Source organism: Pituophis catenifer, unplaced genomic scaffold (assembly GCF_029215685.1).
Source record: "Pituophis catenifer annectens isolate HBS135680 unplaced genomic scaffold, rPitCat1.0.hap2 SCAF_1, whole genome shotgun sequence".
Lineage (NCBI taxonomy): Eukaryota > Metazoa > Chordata > Lepidosauria > Squamata > Colubridae > Pituophis > Pituophis catenifer.
Window position 1 is genome coordinate 352,517,532 of NW_027256881.1, and position 19,930 is coordinate 352,537,461.

The following is a 19,930-nucleotide window of genomic DNA, read 5'->3' on the forward strand; positions in this document are numbered from 1 at the left end:
GGAATATGCTGAAATGAGTAAATTGACATTTGAAATTAGAGAACAGGAAGGTAAATAATATTATTTGATATGAGATTTGTTTTATCAATTGATAGATAATAAAACATGGAGATGAAATATGAAATATGAAGTTGATGTAAAGATAAAATATGTGAAGTTCTTTTTCATGAGAAATAAGCTTTTATTTTATTTATTTATTTATTTGTCACATTTCTATGCCGCCCACTCTCTGAGGACTCTGGGCGGCTTACACCAAAGACAGTATACTAAATAGCATATTGCCCCCAACAATCTGGGTCTTCATTTTACCCACCTCGGAAGGATGGAAGGCTGAGTCAACCTTGAGCCGGTGAGATTTGATCCGCTGATCTGCTGAACTAGCAGTCAGCTGAAGTATATATATTGGTACTTCGAAGATGGGATTAAGCACAAAAGAATGTTAACCGATCGATAGACTGTCTGTAATTATTTGGAATGATGATGGGTTTATGTTTTGTTTTTGTTTTAAAATAATTAAAAAAAACAGTTCACTTTTTCTTTCACATTTCATCTACTGATCTATTTTACATTAAACAGCATTTTCACATATAATTTCTACAACTAACATCCTTCTCTTTATTAACATTAATATTTTCACTGACTTTTAATCATTTTCTTTTAAACTCTCCACAATCCAATTTCTTGATGCTTTCCTCCCTTTCTCCCATTCCCTTACCTTCTTCCTCTTCCTTTTCTTATATCTCCCTTTCTGCCTCTTTTCTTTAATTTTCACTCTGTTAATTTTCCCTCTCAATATTTCCCAATTTATTTCTCTTCTTTTCAGTTTTGAGATGTATTCTCTCTTATCCATTTTTATTCTATCAGTGTTAATCCCAGTGTAATCATCTTTATCTTTATTTTCATTTTTTTCCTTTTCAATATTTCCCCTTGTTTCTCTTGCTTCTCATTCATCTTTTCTCTTTCTTTTTTCTTGCATTCTAACCAATCCTCTGTTTCCTTATTTCCCTTAAATGCTTCTCTTATTTTTTCAAACATCTCTCTTAATGTCTCACATTCATCCTCCCAATTCTCCATATTGTCACTTTAAAAGGCTAGAATTTTCCTATTTATTATTTTCATTTACTTATATTTCTAGTTTCAAAGTCCATGCAATATCTCCTTTTTCTTTCCAGATAGTGTCCAGTTCAAATGCTCATTTGAGCCATCACAATCTCAGTCCTCGTCCTCTCCGCTCCTCTTAATCTTTTCAGCTGTATACTCCTATGGCTCTCTCCTACTATCTCTCCTCCAGCAGATGTCTCTCTTCAATTCACAACTCTTTCAGCATCCATTTTGTAACTTCACGGGAACACCCATTTCCTATCTTCCGAGTTAAATCTTTTTATTGTTTAAAAAATGTTTCTCTGTCTCTTTTCCCCTTGTCTTGTTTTTATTTCTTTCAAAATCCAATTTTAAATCCAGGTGGAAGATTCCTTTTAGGGCTTTTGTTTTAACTTTAAAGTTCCTCTTTTTTTCCCCTCCGCTTAAATTCCCAAGTGCCAAATTAGCTGCTAATTGCTCGTTGGAACTTCTTTCAAGCTTTTAAAAGTTTTTTTCTTCTTACCTGTGAGTTGGCCAATCACTCATCCAGTAACAATACTCTGTTCAATCACCACTCCTGCACTTCCTCTTTCTGATCGTGGCCTCTCCGGCTTTTGACAGCTCCATGGCTGCCTTCCTTCACCAATGGGTCAAAGACTAATGCTGCCACTTCAGGGAACTAGCTCTTTCCCTATCTGTGCCAGCCTGCATCTTCTTTCTTCACTGTCCCTACAAGACAGCTATGATCCCTAGGGATCCCCAAAATCGGCTGGGATATCGGTGTTCTCCTGGAGCTCCAAAATCCACACCATATCGCCTGATGCCGGCCACGCCCTCCCTGCCGGCCAGGCCCTCCCACGTGACTCTGATACATTGTTCAGGTTCAAGAAACCCTTTAATGAATTCATCATATTGTCACTTAGAAAGGTGAAACTAGCTCTAAATTGTTCCCATGCATAGGGATAGTTAACTAACGGCTGGTAGATGTTATGACTAGCCAGCTGAGGCACCACATTCCTAAGGTTCCCTCCCTCCCCCTTGAATGGCAACCAAGAAACCAAGCAGAAGTAAGCATGGCTTCAGTTGAAGTCATTTTGCAGATTGACAACAGGGGTGAAATGCTCCCGGTTCGGACTGGATCTCCCAATCTTGTAGTGATGGAGGCGGGTGGAGAACCAGTAGCAAAAATCCCTGCCCCCCCCCCCCATGCCCAGCTGAGCAGCACAATCACCAGAGGTTTTTTTTTTTACTTTTAAAAGCATTTTTTATACAACCTCTTCTGCTGAAAAAATGCTTTTAAAAGTAAAAATAAAAGCCTCTGATGATTGCGCAGCTCAGCTGGGATCATCAAAGGCATTTAAAAGAAAAAAAGCCTCTGCCGATCAGGCAACTCAGCTGGGATTATCAGAGCTTTTTGAAAGCATTTTTTTACAACCTCTTCGCCAAAGTGGTTGTAGAAAAAATGGTTTTAAAAGTAAAAAAAAAATTGGCCACACCCACCCAGTCACATTACCCCACCACCACCAAGCCATGCCCACAGAACTGGTAATAAAAAAATTTAGATTTCACCCCTGGTTGACAACTATGTCCAGACACAACAAGCACAGTCACCTCCTTAGTGTTGTGACTCCAACCCCCGAGCCCGTCTTATCGGAGGGAGAAGGCTCCGAAAGTGAAGGAGAGGAGTTGGCCAGGCCTCCCTCTCCAGGACCCTCCTCTCTGGCAATGCCTCAGGTGTCTCCCGAAGGAGAAGAGTTTGGCCAGGAGCCAGGTATCTCCGAGCAGTCGCAGTCAGGCAGTGACGGAGATAAGTCTTGGCTGGATCCACGTCAGCATCGGAGAGACAAGCGCATGCAGCAGAAAAGGAGGCGTGCCAGAGATTAAGCTGAGTCACTGGACCACACCCCACAGGGGATAAAAGGGGGTGTGGTGGCCATTCAGGCTCTGTGACGGACAAAACTAAACAACTAGCAAGTCACATTGTATCTCTAAAACTACGTTATCTGCCTGCCTTGGATTTAATACAGACTGGACTTGACAATTCTTTGACTTTGTGTATTTGTTTTGGTTTATCTGACGGAGGAGGAACACCTCCCTCTGTGAATAAAGTTCTTGGCAAGCAGCTACTGGGTTGCTGCCAATCCTGTTATCGAAGGAATTTATTGTCTGCAAGTTTTATTTAACCCCTGGCTGACTGTTTGTGTGCGTGTGTGAGACGGGGACAGAACACTTAGAAAGGTCTGTAAGAAGCCTTTCAATTTTATTCAAACATACAAATATTTTAACCAGAAAGAACTTTGTTTAGCCTTACACTTCCCTCCCTTTTATCCTGTAAAGATCAACCTTGAATGATTGTGCTTTGTAATGTAATAATGTAATGTAATGCTCAGTGGCTAAGACGCTGAGCTTGTCGATCAAAAGGTCGGCAGTTCAGCAGTTTGAATCCCTAGTGCTGCGTGATGGAGTCAGCTCCTATTACTTATCCCAGCTTTTGCCAACCTAGCAGTTCGAAAGCATGTAAAAAATGCAAGTAGAAAAATAGGGACCACCTTTGGTGGGAAGGTAAAAGCATTCCATGAGCCTCATTCCGGCCACATCACCATGGAGACGTCTTCAGACAACGCTGGCTCTTCGGCTTTGAAACGGAGATGAGCGCTGCCCCATAGAGTTGGGAACAACTAGCACATATGTGCGAGGGGAACCTTTACCTTTATCTTTTAATGTTGCCTTAAATTTTCATCATTTGCAAAAAAATTTATCATGAGCAACTGAGCTGAAATTCTTACCATTTAACGTAAAATGCTGCTAACAGTTCCCATCACAAGTTGGGAGAATTGATCATCCAATAAGGAGGAGAATGTCTATGACTTCTACCAATGCCAACCACATTTTTCTCCAGGATCACAGATTGGATATCCAGACCCACTTTCTCCAGTCTTTTTTTTTTTTTATGAAATCAGCCAAAGTGTACATCAGTTTCATCTTGTGTACTGTGACCCCATCCCGAACTAAGGATAGAAAATCACTGGATCCCAAGAACTTGTTATGAGTTCTTTTTTAAACTGTGCCTGGTTAGTTTGTCCTAGACTCAAAAGACCCACAAAAGGACTGGACCCTGAACAGACAGGTGTTTATATATCCTTATAAGGGTTGGAGAGATGTTTCACTTTGAAAAAAAATATCCAAGATACAAAAGTGAAAGATAGAAACATAAATCTCTGAGTTCATGTATATTGTTTTACCATGGCAAGTTGCTCCAGGAAGTCCCAGGAAGTTTCTTAATCTGGAAAGAGTTTGATACTGGCAACGGAAATAGTCAATTCCAAAGTGATCTTGGAGATTTAAAACAGATTGCTCCATGTATATCCTACCATAAGGGGATTGGACTAGGCGGCCCCACATGTTCAATCAGCAACATAAGCTCACTGTAACAGCATTGCCAAAAAGGCATTAAGAGTTGTTAACCTAATTTTGTGAAGCTTCTTCTCCGGTAACATTATACTACAAACTAGGGCATATAAAACCTTTGCCAGACCAATTCTTGAATACAGTTCGTCTGCCCGGAATTCACATTGTATATTTGACATTAACACAATGGAGTGAGTCCAGAGGTATTTCACGAGAAGAGTGAAATACCTCCACTCCTCTGCTCACAACAGAATACCTTATGCCATCAAGTTTGAAATTTAGGCTTGGACAACTACACTGCCTATGGTCTGACCTAAGTGTAGTATACAAAATTGTCTGCTACAATGTCTTACTTGTCAATGACTTCTTCAGCTTCAACCTCAATAATACATGGGCAAACAACAGATACAAACTCAATCCAAACTTGATTGCAGAAAATATGACTTAGGCAACAGATGCCTGGAATGATCTACCTGACTTGGTTGTTACATCCTCTAACCCCCACAGCTTCAACTTTAAACTGTCCACCGTGGACCTCACCCCATTTCTAAGAGGTCCATAAAGGGGGCATGCATAAGCGCACCATCGTGCCTACCATCCCTGTTCTACTGTCCCCATTTATTTGTATTCATTTCCCTTGTTCATGTCCATGTTTAGACTTATGCCTGTTATCTAGTACATGTTCGACAAATTAAATAAATAAAAATAAATAAAATAAAATAAAGTTCTCCTCCAATTCTAAAGCTGCATCACTCTCCAATCACAGTTGCTCAATTTACAGACTGAGAGACACAATTGTGGGTTCACATATATGTTTTTCTCTTGCTAAAATGTCACAGACTCCAGAGTTATGGGGATAATGTGGACATTAATCTCTCCTGGAAGTCATCAGACACTATCAATTCTTACTTCATCTCAGTAGAGTTCCAGAGATTAAACTCCCACCACCAGCACCAAGCATAAAGAAGTTTGGGTCCAGTCAAAACATGTTTACTTAGCATGCTCTGTATAATATGGCTGGGTCCCTTTAGAATTGGAGTGAGATAAATGCTTATCTTGAAGACTTAAAACCCTGCTTGAGCCCTCTGAAGTCATGAGAGCATCACATTCCCTACATCACCCTCCACTGACTTGCTCTAGGAAGAAGGTCTCTTTCTGTGGGACAATGAATTGGTTTTTAATGTTGCTATGGACCTTGCCTACAGCCATCCAGATGGACCTGAGGCCAAACTGCTTCTGGAGGAGACCTTTCCAAGTACAAAAAGACTATTACAGACCTGGAGATCTCATCATCGGTGGAAACCTTCCTCTCTCCATTACTTTAGTCCCACAGCTTCCTTTACAGGAGCCTCCCGGTAATTGGGATGCCTATTCTCTGTAAGTGTTTCTTTGATTGTCTTTTTTTCTCAGGGCATAGTGGAAAGGGCAGTCTTGAAGATGGGGCAGATTTAAATCTCACCCAGCCTATGTTGATGTGGAGCCTTCCTATTTAGGACAACTTGATGATTCAGTCTCCCTCTAATCCTTTTTCAAGCCCTCTGACTCTTCAGTGATAAAGAATAACTTGTCACACAAGGGAGTCAACCTTTTTCTCCATGTTCCTGTAGGAAAGGTGCACATTGCAAAGAAGCTAATTTGGACTGAACTTGGGGAAAAATAATGCTAGGGTCCTCTATCTTATAGCTGGGCTGAATTAATTTTTCCATCTCATTATTCTGATGATTTCTAACACCATCCTTCATGCTTGCATTATAGTTCACAAAGAGAAGGTCTATCTTTTGTCCCACCAAGTCTGGCTTCCCAAACATATCTGATTAATCCTGGGCACTTCGAGATCAGTGGAGCGAGCTTCTTTGGGGATCTCAACAGAAAGAGTTCCACATTCTGAGACATGTTCTAACTGGGGGCCATCCAGTTATATCAGCTTAATCGTTGCTAGCTAGCTAAAGTCAAGACATTCAATTTAATTCAGTTTAATCTAATTCACTGGATTTATAAAGCCACCTAATTCAGGAGGATCCTAGGAACATGATAGGGTGACAGATCAGGGAAAATGTGGTTGAGAAGGTGGGGCATAAAATGTCAGGCTTTAAGATCTCTGTGATTGGTTATAATAAAATGTGTAGTTTTATAAAGAGGATCAGCCACATTTCCTTCACTGGACTGAAAAGTTCCTTTTGGAAAAAGTCAACACTGACTTGAACTGAGCTCATGCTGTAAATTATAACTTGTGCATGAACTCACTTAAAGGTGCTGCAGAGAGAAGGAGATGAGGATTTGTCATAATGCTGCTGTCAATAATAACAGAATCAACTGATTGACAGCAACCCTGTTGTTTTCTGACAGCAGTAAAATCAATGAACTAATTTGTACTGGTTTGTTTTATGACTAACTCCTAAAATCTTGATAATGCTTTCTTAACAAAATAAACACTTCCTTCCTGCTCCTGTCTAATTTTTGTCCTCTAACATGTGCAACAAAGACCTGTTCCCAAGAACTACCAACACATTCTGGCTTTGGCATTTGCCATTCAGGAGATCAACAGAGACTCACAGCTTCTCCCCAACATCACTTTGGGCTTCCGCATCTACGAAGAGAACCATCATGCAAGCATGACTCCAGATGTCAGCCTATCTCTGCTCTCCAGCCGGGGAAAAGTGTTTCCTAACTATAAGTGTGACACACAGGACAACCTTCTCTCTGTCCTTGGAGGTCTCAACCCCAGAATCTCATACCAGATGGCAACCGTGTTTGGCAATTTCAAGGTTTCTCAGGTACTTGGACACGCAACATGATGAATGGGTGAATGCCGAAAGCTTTATCTTGTGTAATTACTGCCAAACAACTTGCAGAGCCAATTCTGTGACCATTAGAAAACATCTCATGGAGATACAAGGTTGTGGGGAATGGTATTTAGATTGGATACCTGGCTAGTTTAGATGGTCTGAGGTTAGTAACAAAAAATACAGGTTCCATTTTCCTTGCTTAACCTCTTCCTTTTTCTTCCATCTCCACCCTCCCTTCAGCTAGGATACCGCTTCTCTGACCCTGTTTTGAGGGATAAGATTCAGTTCCCCACCTTCTACCAGATCGATCCTCAGTATCACCTACAGAATGCAGCCATAGTCCGGCTCCTTCTCTATTTCCGGTGGAACTGGATTGGGATCGTTGTTCAGAAGTCAGAGAGCAGTGACCATTTCATATGGATTTTTGATGCTACCCTTGCCCAGAATGACATCTGCATACAATTTGTAAAACAGATCTTTACTCAAATCTCATTGTTCAATGAATTGCACAATGATCAAGTAGATGTGCTTTGGACCATTTTGAACAACGATGCTTAAGTTGTGATTGTTTCAGGGGATTCAAATACCCTGCAAAACCTTATAGCAGCCCTTTATATTTACGAAGAAGAGAACCACACTTCTTTTGGGAAGGTCTGGATCCTGACCACCCAATGGGAATTTTCAGCTATTGGCTATCACTACGATTGGGTGAAACTAAAATCCGTCCATGGTGCTTTGTCTTTGACCGTCCATACGAATCCAGTGCCAGGATTCAAAGATTATCTCTGGGCTCTGAATCCACATGAACCCCACGGAGATGTCTTTCTCCCTGAATGGTGAGAAGTTGTATTTAACTGTGAGGTTTTGAAGGCAGGTCTGTCCTCACCTGATGGCCAAAGGGTTTGCACAGGGGAGGAGAACCTGGACACCCTCCCAATATCCCTCTTTGATGGAAAGATGACCGGTTTCAGCTACAGCGTCTACAATGCTGCCTATTCTGTGGCACACGCATTACATGCTGCGTATATGTTGGAATCACAACGGGCATTGAAGAGGGGCAGAAAGAAGCCACACCTGCTCTCTGTGAAGCCATGGCAGGTAACTCTTGAACTCTTCCCTTCTGGTCAACAAATCCTCCCTTCTGTTGGTTACCTTCACTTTACACTGTTTTAGGATTTATAAACTTTTGCTTGCAATGTCCGCTAACTTGTCTATGTACTTTTCCCCTCTTTTATTTAAATCTCATATCTTGGCATTTACCAAAATTTCAGCAGGAGATTCATAAGGGAAACCATGAAGTAAGCGAGAACGAGAAATAAGATATATAGTAAGGTAACAAAATAACCTCATTTCAATGTAGCGAAAAAAATCATCTCTTATGGGTACCCAATTTTATCACACTAGGCTGTCATTTTAGACTGGACTGGACTGGACTGGACTAGACTAGATCTGAATAGAATAGAATAGAATAGAATAGAATAGAATAGAATAGAATAGAATAGAATAGAATAGAATAGAATAGAATAGAAGAGTTGGAAGGGACCTTGGAGGTCTTCTAGTCCAACCCCCTGCCTAGGCAAGAAACCCTATACCATTTCAGACAAATGGTTATCCAACATTTTCTTAAAAACTTCCAATGTTGGAGCATTCACAACTTCTGGAGGCAAGTTGTTCCACTGATAAATTGTTTTCGCTGTCAGGAAATTTCTCCTTAGTTCCAAGTTGCTTCTCTCCTTGATTAGTTTCCACCCATTGCTTCTTGTCCTGCCCTCAGGGGCTTTGGAGAAGAGCTTGGCTCCCTCTTCTTGGTGGCAGCCCTTGAGATATTGAAACATACTATTATGTCTTCCCTTAGATTTCTCTCACAGTTATCGCTGTTGGACCAGATATAACCTATTCTACTGTATATCTGTGTTAGATTTTTCTTGCCTAAATGTAGAACATTATTTTTCTCTTCACTGAATTGCATTTTGTTGGATAGGGCTCAATGTTCAAGTCTGTCAACATTCTTCTCCAATTTTAAGCCTATCGTTCAAAGTGTTGGCTATTTCCCCACTTTCATGTCATTTGCAAATTTAATGAGTTCCCCATCTATCCCCTCATTTAAATGACATATGAAGATGTTGAAGAGTATTGAGCCTAAAACAGTACCTTGGGGTACTCCAATGCATGCTTCCCTCCATGTAGCTCTAATTCCATTGAGTACTACATGTTGAGTGTGGTTGGTCAGCAGTTGCGAATCCATATTTTGGTGGTCCTGTCTACCTCACATTTTTCATCTAACCAAGATTTTGGCAACATGAATTATTGATGGATCTCATCCATCCCTTGGATTAACTGATTAACCAAATAAGATTTCTTAACTTTCGGGCCAAAATTTATATATATATTTAAATGTTTTTTAATACTTGTATTCTATGTTTTTTATCTTGGCTGTACACCGCCCTGAGTCCTCAGGGAGAAGGGCGGTATATAAATTGGAAATTAAATTAAATTAAATTAAATTAAATTAAATTAAATTAAATTAAATTAAATTAAATTAAATTAAATTAAATTAAATTAAATTAAATTAAATTAAATTAAATTAAATTAAATTAAATTAAATTAAATTAAATTAAATTAAATTTTGCAGAGACATTATCTGGCACTGGAGCTTATTTTTTATTAATTTACTCTTCCAAGCATCTATTTTTTTTTCCTTTTCAGTAGCGTGTAGGTCCAATCCTTGAAGCAGAAGATCTATTCGCTCCAGAAATGGAACTTTGCCTCATCTTACAGCTCAGTTGCGATTCTGGTGTAATAACAGATCACAAACTGAAATAAGTCTCGTTTCAGCACAGGCATATTTCTCTCCCTCCACACTTTCATTTGTGGGGGAAATAATTTTCTTTTTCTCCTTAAGGTGAAATATATTTGCCCTCTTATTCATCAAAGTTTGCTTTCTCCATCAGCTAACAGCAGACTTGCTACTGTAGTTCTGCAGCAGTGTATAATGAACTAAAAGGAATAAACAGATTGCCTGTAAAAGCCCTATTGGGGAAATGTTGGCTAACCCCATCTCTGTTTCATTTCCCACATTCAGAATAATATTCCTTCCACATATTGCAATTTTCAAAGAGTGGTGTGGTGGCCTAGAGGTGGAGCTCTTGCCTCACAATCAGGATCCTGTGAGTTCGATCCTAGGTAGAGGCAGATATTTCTCTCTCGGGGCACGCTGAGAATATATCTGCTGAGCAAAACTCTGCATTGGCTACAGGAAGGGCATCCGGCCAGTAAACACTCAGCTCCATTTAGTTGCCCAGACTCCACCCTGCAAGGGATTATGGGGTTGTTAAAAGAGGGTGATATTGCAGTTTTTAAAGAAATCTCTTTATAACGATGCTCTCCCTTTTACGGACTTGTTATTTCTTTGCTTGTTTTACAATCTCAGATCAACATTTTCTTGAGAAACATGTTTTTTAACAACACGGCTGGGGAGGAAGTCTCCTTTTCAGAAACTGGGATGAAATATGAAGGATTTGACATCCTAAACTGGATCGTCTTCACAAATATGACGATCTTTCGACAGAAAGTCGGATGGGTTGATATGGAGGCTCCTTCAGCTGCAGATTTCAGCATCGATCCTGATGCCATTGTGTGGGCCAACCAGGTGGGGATGAAATGTTTCTTCCAGGGTTAAGGAAAATCAAGAGAAGGGGAACGGGATGTTGAGATGAAAACTCAAATCAGAATGGAGCAAGAGGGGCCACTTTTATACAGATCCTGTAGCCAAGATCAATATATTTAACCTCTGAACGCTAAAATCTCTCCTTTCAGACAAAGCCTTTCTCCCGATGTGTGAAGCACTGCCTTCCAGGACAAGTCAGGAAGATCGCAGAGAAGAGGCCCATTTGCTGCTACCAATGTGTTTCTTGCCCAGAAGGGACCATCTCTAATCAAACAGGCAAGTTGCTCAAGAAGTTCCTCCAACAGGAATGAGGAGGTCTGGCAAGGATGGATGGAATGGGTTGAAAGAGAACATAAGGGAGCAAATCAGTTGAGCAAATCAAGATGATGACATTTAAAGAGTGGGACATTGAACTCAGCCTCCTTTAAGGATCTTCTGCTTGAGCGGGAGTTTGGATTAGAAGACCTCCGAGGTCCTTTCTGACTCTGTTATTCTGTATTCTGTAAATTATTAGCAGCAATTTTTCAGGATTATGGGGGTGGATTTTCCATGTCTTTTAGGACAGTGGGAGTCAATCAGAACAAAGTTGAAAAGGACCTTGAAGATTTACTAGTCCAACCCCTTGGTCAAGCAGGAGATTCTATACCATTTCAAAGAGCCTTGGTAGTACAGTGGTCTAAAGCACCCTGTTATTAAGACCACCTGCCTGCAATTACTGCAGGTTCGAATCTCGCCAGGCTCAAGGTTGACTCAGCCTTCCATCCTTTCTAAGGTAGGTAAATTGAGGACCCAGTTTGTGGGGGCAATAAGCTGACTTTGTATAAATATGACTCCTCTCCTGCGCGAGCTGCATTGGCTTCCGGTGGACTTCCGGGTGCGCTTCAAGGTGTTGGTGATCACCTTTAAAGTGCTCCATGGCTTAGGGCCAGGGTACTTACGGGATCGCCTTCTGCCACCAATAGCCTCCCACCGGCCGGTTCGCTCCCACAGAGAGGGCCTCCTCAGGGTGCCGTCGGCCAGACAATGCCGGCTGACGACCCCCAGGAGGAGAGCCTTCTCTGTGGTGGCACCTACCCTCTGGAACAATCTAACCCCAGAGATACGAGTGATCTCCGACCTCCGGATTTTTCGTCGGGCCCTAAAAACTTATTTTTTTCAGCTAGCCGGTCTGTCCTGATTTTAGGGTTAGTTTTAAAAAATTTTAATATTTATTTTAATTGACAAATTTTAAATTATGGGCCAAATTTATAAATTATTTTAACTTTATTTTTTAACTGTGATGTTTGTATAGATGTTTTTTATCTGGCTGTTCACCGCCCTGAGTCCGAAAGGAGAAGGGCGGTATAGAAATTCGAATAAATGAAATGAAATGAAAAGAAAAGGCTGAAGGCTATTGCTTAGCGCATTGTAAGCCGCCCTGAGTCTCCGGAGAAGGGCGGCATATAAATCAAATAAAAATAAAAAAAATAGATAGCTGTCCAGTCTTAAATAGATAGCTGTCCAGCTGTTCTTAAACTGACCCCTTCTTCTTTGTGGCAGCCCCTTTGAATAGTGGAATACTGCTGTCATGTTCCCCCCTAATCCTTCTTTTCTCTAGATTAGCCAAACCCAAATCCTGCAGCTTTTCTTCATAGGTTTTAGCCTCCAGGCCTTTAATCATCCTAATTGCTCTTCTTTTCACTTTTTCCAAACTCTCAACATCTTTTTTTTGTAATGTGGTGACCAAAACTGGATGCAGTACTCCAAGTATGGCTTACTAAGGTTTTATAAAACGGTACTAAAACTTCACGGGATCTTGATTCTATCCCATTGATTGATTTGGCATGATCTGTTTTTAAAAAAACCATGCTGGCTACTAGTTAAAACTTATTTGTTTCTAGATATTCGCATATCTGGTTTTTTTTTTTTATTTATTATTATTATTATTATTATTATTATTATTATTATTATTATTATTATTATTATTATTATCTTTTCCAGTATCTTCCCAGGTATGGATATTAGGCTGATTTGTCAGTAGTTTCCTGGCTTTTTTTTTTTTTAAATAGAAGCCACATCAGCTCTTTTCCAGTCCTCTGGTATTTCCCTGGCACTCCAGGATTTTTTAAAAAATCTCCTACCTTTTCCTTGCTTATTTATGACCATCTTGCGTAAGGAAAAGAGATGGGAAAGTTATAAACAGCTTATGATAGTTTCAAGGAGAGCCTTGGTAGTACAGTGGTCTAAGGCACCCTGTTATTAAGCTGGTTATTAAGACCAGATGCCTGCAATTGCTGCAGGTTCGAATCTCTCCAAGGCTCAAGGTTGACTCAGCCTTCCATCCTTTCTAAGGTAGGTAAATTGAGGACCCAGTTGTGGGGGCAATAAGCTGACTTTGTATAAATATACAAAAGTATGAAGGCTATTGCTTAACGCATTGTAAGCCGCCCTGAGTCTCCGGAGAAGGGCGGCATATAAATCAATTTTTTTTAAAAAAAGGGTTTGCACAGTAGTGTTTGGAAAGTATTCTTAATGACATTGATCGAGCTTGATCAATCTATTTAATCAACCTAATCAAACTTCATCGACCTGAATCAACCTATTCACAGGTTTCAGCAGAACTTTTATTTTATGGTTCTGACCAGGGGTGAAATCTAAAATTTTTCCCTACTGGTTCTGTGGGTGTGGCTTGGTGTGGGGGGGTGTCCTGTGACTGAGTGGGCGTGGCCAACTCAATGTCACTCACAGCCATGCCCACTCAATCACAAGACCCCCTCCCATCAAGCCACTCTCACAGAACCGGTAGGGAAAAATTTTTAAATTTCTATTCTGCTGGCGTGTCCTTACCTTTCTCCCGTAGCTCCGAATGCACCATTGCCCGATTCCGGCCTTGCCGCGGAGCCGCTGTCTGCTCGCCCTTCACCACACAGCTCCGCCCACCCGCCCCATTCCCCGGAGTCAGGGAATGCACCATTCCCCGACTCCTACTGCTCACCTTTCTCCCGCGGCTGGCTGTCAGGGAAGGCAAGCGCCCGAAAGATACCGGCGTCGCTCACTCTCCTTCTTAAATGAGCCGCTCTGGTCCACGCACTGGCTGCGCCAGCGCACACCCAACCTGCCACTGAATTAAATAAATGGTGTGTGCTTGCTCAGCTGGCACGTGGACCAGAGTGGCTCATTCAAGAAGGAGAGTGAGCGACTCCGGTATCTTTCGAGCGCTTGCCTTCCCTGACAGCCATCCACAGGAGAAAGGTGATCAGTAGGAGTCGGGGAATGGTGCATTCCCTGACTCCGGGGAATGGGGCGGGTGGGTGGAGTCACGTGGCGAAGAGCGAGCAGGCAGCAGCTCCACGGCAAGGCCGGAGTCAGGGAATGGTGCATCCCCCGACTCCGGGGAATGGGGCGGGTGGGCTGAGCCTCCAGCTGCCATTGCTACCGGTTCTCCGAACCACCAGCCATCATCGCTACCTACTTGCCTGAGATGGTCCGAACCGGGAGCATTTCACCCCTGGTTCTGACCTGTCTTGACCCCATGGGCCATCTTTCCCAACTCTCAGCAATTTATGTGGGGTAGTTTCATGGCAGAATTTATAGTTTCCCTACTGGAATTCCCGCTCCTGTTGTCACATCACATTGAAAAATTCAACTACCCATCTTTTCACAAAGGGGTGTGGTATGTGGCTCAATATTTATTCATTTATTTTTTGGTGGGGTGAAGATTGCTTGTTCTTTCAGCACTATCAATCTGCCAGGAAACTGATATAACTTTTGGAGAAAATTGAAACTTAAACTATCTATGTCCACTAAACTTTCCTGCAAAATATGTCTGAATGATGAAGCTTGAATTAAAAAGCAAAGAAGCTGAACCAGATAATGCACATAGAAACAAATTAACAGGACTGCTAACTGACAGAATTATGAGCCTTTTTGGGGTTCCAGAATAATTTTAGGGGGAAAATAGTCCGTAATCTGTCTCACAGTAAAAGTCACAGTAATCATGGAAGTGCCTAAAGACTGGAGAAGACCTTTTGTCCTCCACCAAATTGACCAGGTCAGGTGGACTTAAATAGACCCTTGCCTCTGCCCAACCTTTCCCCAGGGACATTTTCAATGAAGGATGATTTGTCTGTTTTGATGCACCACAAGTTGCACAGCGCACCAGTTCATTATCTTTGTGGATTCACCACTTCAGAGAGGGGATAATCATGTCTGCCCTGAATGAGGAATAATGATCATGTTAGATGCTACTGAAGACTTAAGACAAAGATTTTTGTTTTCAGATGCAGCCCAGTGTGATCCTTGCCCAGAAAACCGATATCCAAACAATGAGAAGAATCACTGCATTGTGAAGAAAATCCACTTCCTTACTTATCTAGATAACTTGGGATATGCTTTAGTTTCCCTCACTCTTTTTCTCTCAGTGACCACATCTGCAGTCCTGGTGCTTTTCCTTAAACATCGTGACACACCGATCGTCAAGGCCAACAACCGAGATCTCACCTACATCCTCCTGGTCTCCCTCCTGCTCTGCTTCCTCTGCTCCTTCCTCTTCATCGGTCAACCTGGGAACCTCACCTGTCTCTTCCGACAAACTGCTTTTGCCATTCTCTTTGCCCTGGCAGTTTCCTCTGTGTTAGCAAAGACTATCATGGTGGTTCTGGCCTTCATGGCCACCAAACCAGGGAACAAGACAAGGAAATTCTTAGGAAAACCTCTGACTAACTCCATTGTCTTAGGCTGTCCCCTGGTCCAAGCAGTTCTTTGTGCCACCTGGCTGGCAACCTCTCCCCCATTTCCCAACTTTGACTTCCACTCTTTAGTAGGAGAGACCATCTTGGAATGTAATGAAGGTTCTACTTTAATGTTTTATGTTGTTCTCGTCTATCTGGGTTTCCTGGCCCTTGTGAGTTTCTCTGTGGCCTTTCTGGCTAGGAAATTGCCTGACAGCTTCAATGAAGCCAAGTTCATTACTTTCAGCATGTTGGTCTTTTGCAGTGTTTGGATCACCTTCCTCCCCACCTACCTGAGCACCAAAGGGAAGTCCATGGTGGCCGTGGAGATCTTCTCCATCTTGGCCTCTGGGGCTGGTCTCTTGGCTTGCATCTTTTTCCCCAAATGCTACATTATCCTATTTAAACCCAATCTGAATTGTAGAGAGAATATCATGAGGCACAAGAATCCCTGACCTACAGTATGTGGGAATTGGAAACTTTTATTTTGATTTTTGCAACTTTGAATTTGGACTTCTGATTTTATTTTTATTTTCTTTTGTATTTGATCTAATTTCTAAAAATGATGAAAGGGAGGCAGGTCTTGTCCATTAAATAATTGGAAATTAAGTGAAATGACTAATGAGATTTGAAAGTTTTAATTTGACATTGGGGCATTTTTGTATTTGATCTGATCTCTAAAAAACATTGCGACACGAGAGAGCAGATAATTCGTTAAATAATTAGAAATCAAGTGATGTGAATAATCCCAGACCATTTATTAATCACCCCTACTTTTATTTTTCATTTATGTCAGTTCAACCTGGTGAGCCCTGTTTTGAAGCATGTTTGGTTGTATTGATCCCTGAGGCTTTGCTGAGTTTCCTACCAACTTTTCCATTCAAATGATTATTAGAGTTCTTATGATTCTACAGTTTAAATAAGCTACATTTTTTACTCGCTATATACTCAATAGAGAACATACTTTATTAATAAACACAATCATGTGTTTATTACATGCTCCTGCCATTGGTACTATTGGTACTATTTTTTAATCCTTTTTATCCTTTTCAAATATTGTGAAAAAGGAAAATGGCTGGTGACACTGAGGAGGGAAGTGGGGTTTGCAACCAACAAATGGTCTCAAGCAGTGGTGGGTTCCTCCCGGTTCGGCCTGGTTCCTCCAAGTGGGTAGCGGTGACGATATGATGTCACTGAACCAGTTCTCTTTGTTTGGGATTTCCCAATAACTGCAGACTCCCTGCCTCCAACTCTTATTTCTGTCCCTTCTGTTGCTCTCATGCACATCCAGGCTTTCTACAGTTCAATATCATCCTATTTAACAAACTGAAGCTCTTCAGAGACCTTCCTGGCCATAGCTACTATCTGCTCCTTGAGCAGGAGCTGAGATTCCAGGAAGACACCAGATTGCACAGCAGTTCCAAGCATGGCAGTGCAACATCATGCGGGACCAAAGAGAGAAAGTCCCCAGTACTGAGAGGACCAATCATCCACAGCTCCTTAGTTTTGCTAGGATTCACATTGAGACTGTTCCTCTCCATCCAACAGCCTTCAAGCACTAGGACAAGAAACTGACTGCATTGCTTGGTCAGTCAACAGTTGTGCAATTGAGTATCATCAGCACACAGGTGATACCGGACCTCAAACTGAGAAGGCCTCACTGAGGCACCTTGAAAATGAAAGGTTGGGCTCCAACTTTTTAGTTAGTTAGTTTCAAATTTCATCTCCTGCCACTGAGGCATAAAGAAACAACTTCTCCCATCTAAACATTGATTGCCTACACTTAGTAGGGGGTCAAGTGATTGTCATGTGCCCCATTTAGCACTGATACTATTTGAACATACTATGGCCAAGGCCAAACTCCGTCTTGTGTGCAGGTGGCTCAGTTTCATGTAGGTCAAATACCAAACTTCACCTTACTCTCAAACTCTGTGGATTAGCAACAAGAGACACATACATGTTTTTAACTATCTGACATGCAATAAACATCTAGTGCTCCGTAGATAGGACAATTGCTTTGTCACTGCGTTATTTTATTTACCAGCTGAGCTAATCATTTCTGGACTGTCTGACTTTCCGTAGCTTGCCAACTTCTTATCAGTAAGCTATGTGTATCCACATTCTTTTCACTTGCTTCACACACTCTTTCCTTTGTTCTCTTACCAGAAAGGTCCGGCTGAGAAATAGCCGGCAAGAACTATTTCAAAATGTAGCAATTACTTTTCTTAGTTAGTGAGGTGTTTTATTTTCTTTATAACAAATAAATGAGTTTTATTAGAGAATTTTTCTTCGTGTTTCTTTTCAGAATATTGCAATTTGGAGAAAGCCACGATCCATCCTCTAATTTAAATCAGGGTGATTTGTCCCAGAGCCAAACATGGGATTAATCAATGCCCTGACATGCTTCTCCTTGCAATTATTAGAATAGTAATTCTTAATATATCTCTTGTGGATTTCAACCCACAAAGATATTCCATGTTAAAACCTGCTTTAAACAGGGATGCTCTGAGTTTTCCCAGAGGGGGCAGGACATGATAGCTTGCCTTGTCTTGCAAAGAGCATTTTAGGTTGGAGAGATTCAACTGGCCTTTGTTTTCTCTTTGGTCACAGCCCAAACACAGATAAAAGAAACCACGGATGATATAAATTTGCCCCAAGGCCATCTAGGTGGTATGGAATGGTTTCTAGGATGCTAGAGGTCTGCTGAGAATACAAGTGCTACCTGCAAATCAGCTTCTGCACAAACCTTGATTTCTGATCTAGGACAGAAGGTGAGAAGAAGAATGTCTGGGCTGCCCCACTTCCTTCTGCTGCTGCTCTTCTGGCTACTTCCTCCAAATACTGCTAAGAAGATTCAAAGGATATGTGTGTCGCAAAAACATTTAAAGTTTCGGAGTGGATGGGAATATTACAGGTCTGGCGATCTGATTATTGGGGGGAATTTGCCCCGCTAACGTATGTGCCCTCCAGTCCCCCAAATTTTCAAAGGGACCCATTCCTGCTTACTAAAAAAATAATGTAAGATTCAACTAGGAATGTTATAGATGATAGGTTCTTTCTTTCTTTCTTTCTTTCTTTCTTTCTTTCTTTCTTTCTTTTTCTTTCTTTTTTCTCTTTCTTTCTTCTTTCTTTCTTTCTTTTTCTTTCTTTTTTCTCTCTTTCTTCTTTCTTTTTTCTTTCTTTCCTTCTTTCTTTCCTTCCTTCTTTCTTTCTTTTCTCTTTCTTTCCTTAGGAACTACTTTACGAAATATGTGTTCTAGTCATCTTCACATCTTTGTCCCTTTCTCAATAAAGAGGCAAATTTGCATACATTTTTAAAACATCTCACTTTTTTCCCTTTTATCCCCCCCTCCCCTTTCTCCTTTTACTTGACATCATCTGGGTATCTATTTTTCTAATTGTTTTCTCCCATCTATTCTCTATTTTATCTCTATGTCCATATTCATGTTTCTTTTCTAACCAATCATAAAATTTATCCCATGTCTTGAAATACATCAACTCCCCTTTATCTATAAGATATTTAAGAATCACTTGTCTGAGGTGGGCAAATACAGAAATTGAATGAATCAGTCAATGAATGAATAAAGGAACCTGCTATCAGCAATAACCAAGCAGCTTTTTTATCCCATATCCCAGTTTTCCACGTTGACGCCCAGTGAGCTATGTAGAAAGAAAACTTGCTGTTACATATAAGTTCATTATTCCAAGGATATTCTCTAACTTTTATTTCTTTTAATTAGATCTTTCACAATTTTAGTGTTTTAAAAGGTTAGATCCCATATCAATTTTTCTCTGTGCATATAATTGCATATAATTGTTTCCGTAGTCTTCCGATACTTTGTAAAATTTCCTGTAAGTCTTAGGATGGAAGCTCAGCTGGCAAACACTTAACGCAGTGACAACCTCTTCTTTGTCAGTTGAGCAAACATCAGGTATAGCCATCAGGTAAGGCACATCTTCTTACGCAGATACTTGTGCTGAGCTGCTGGAAGTGGTTTGTTGAGCATGTCAGCAATCTGATCATGTGTAGGCACATACTGCAATTTTACAAAACCTTGTTTCACTAATTGTTTTATATTTTTAGTGTGTTTTAGGTATTTCAATAATTTCTCAACACATGTCCAATGAAACTGTTTTGCCTTACCTATGTGTCGGGACAAGAGATTAACACTAAGTGGAATGTTGGGTCTAGTCCAACTACTAATATACAACAGTGACCCAATAACTGAACGATAAAGTGTTTGATCCTCGAACACAGGACATTGGTCCAAATAAGCAGA

General features: G+C 41.0%; 1 protein-coding gene across 1 annotated transcript; it reads left to right on the forward strand.

Moving 5' to 3' along the window:
• Positions 1-5,676: 5,676 nt before the first annotated feature.
• On the forward strand, positions 5,677-16,105 carry LOC139313380 (vomeronasal type-2 receptor 26-like). The gene is made up of 9 exons (XM_070938979.1): positions 5,677-5,743; positions 5,899-5,962; positions 6,971-7,262; positions 7,515-7,677; positions 7,849-8,110; positions 8,174-8,372; positions 10,705-10,923; positions 11,091-11,217; positions 15,201-16,105. Exons 1-9 carry the CDS (start codon positions 5,677-5,679, stop codon positions 16,103-16,105), a joined length of 2,298 nt encoding a protein of 765 aa, XP_070795080.1.
• The last annotated feature ends 3,825 nt before the right edge of the window (positions 16,106-19,930 follow it).

What these genes read in the sequence shown, in the direction of transcription:
- LOC139313380 (XM_070938979.1), top strand. Translation starts at nt 5,677, where the DNA reads ATGGACCTTGCCTACAGCCATCCAGATGGACCTGAGGCCAAACTGCTT. An exon ending in GCAATTTCAAGGTTTCTCAG is followed by an intron (nt 7,263 to 7,514) that starts GTACTTGGACAC and finishes CCCTCCCTTCAG; the next exon opens with CTAGGATACCGCTTCTCTGA. An exon ending in GATGTCTTTCTCCCTGAATG is followed by an intron (nt 8,111 to 8,173) that starts GTGAGAAGTTGT and finishes TGATGGCCAAAG; the next exon opens with GGTTTGCACAGGGGAGGAGA.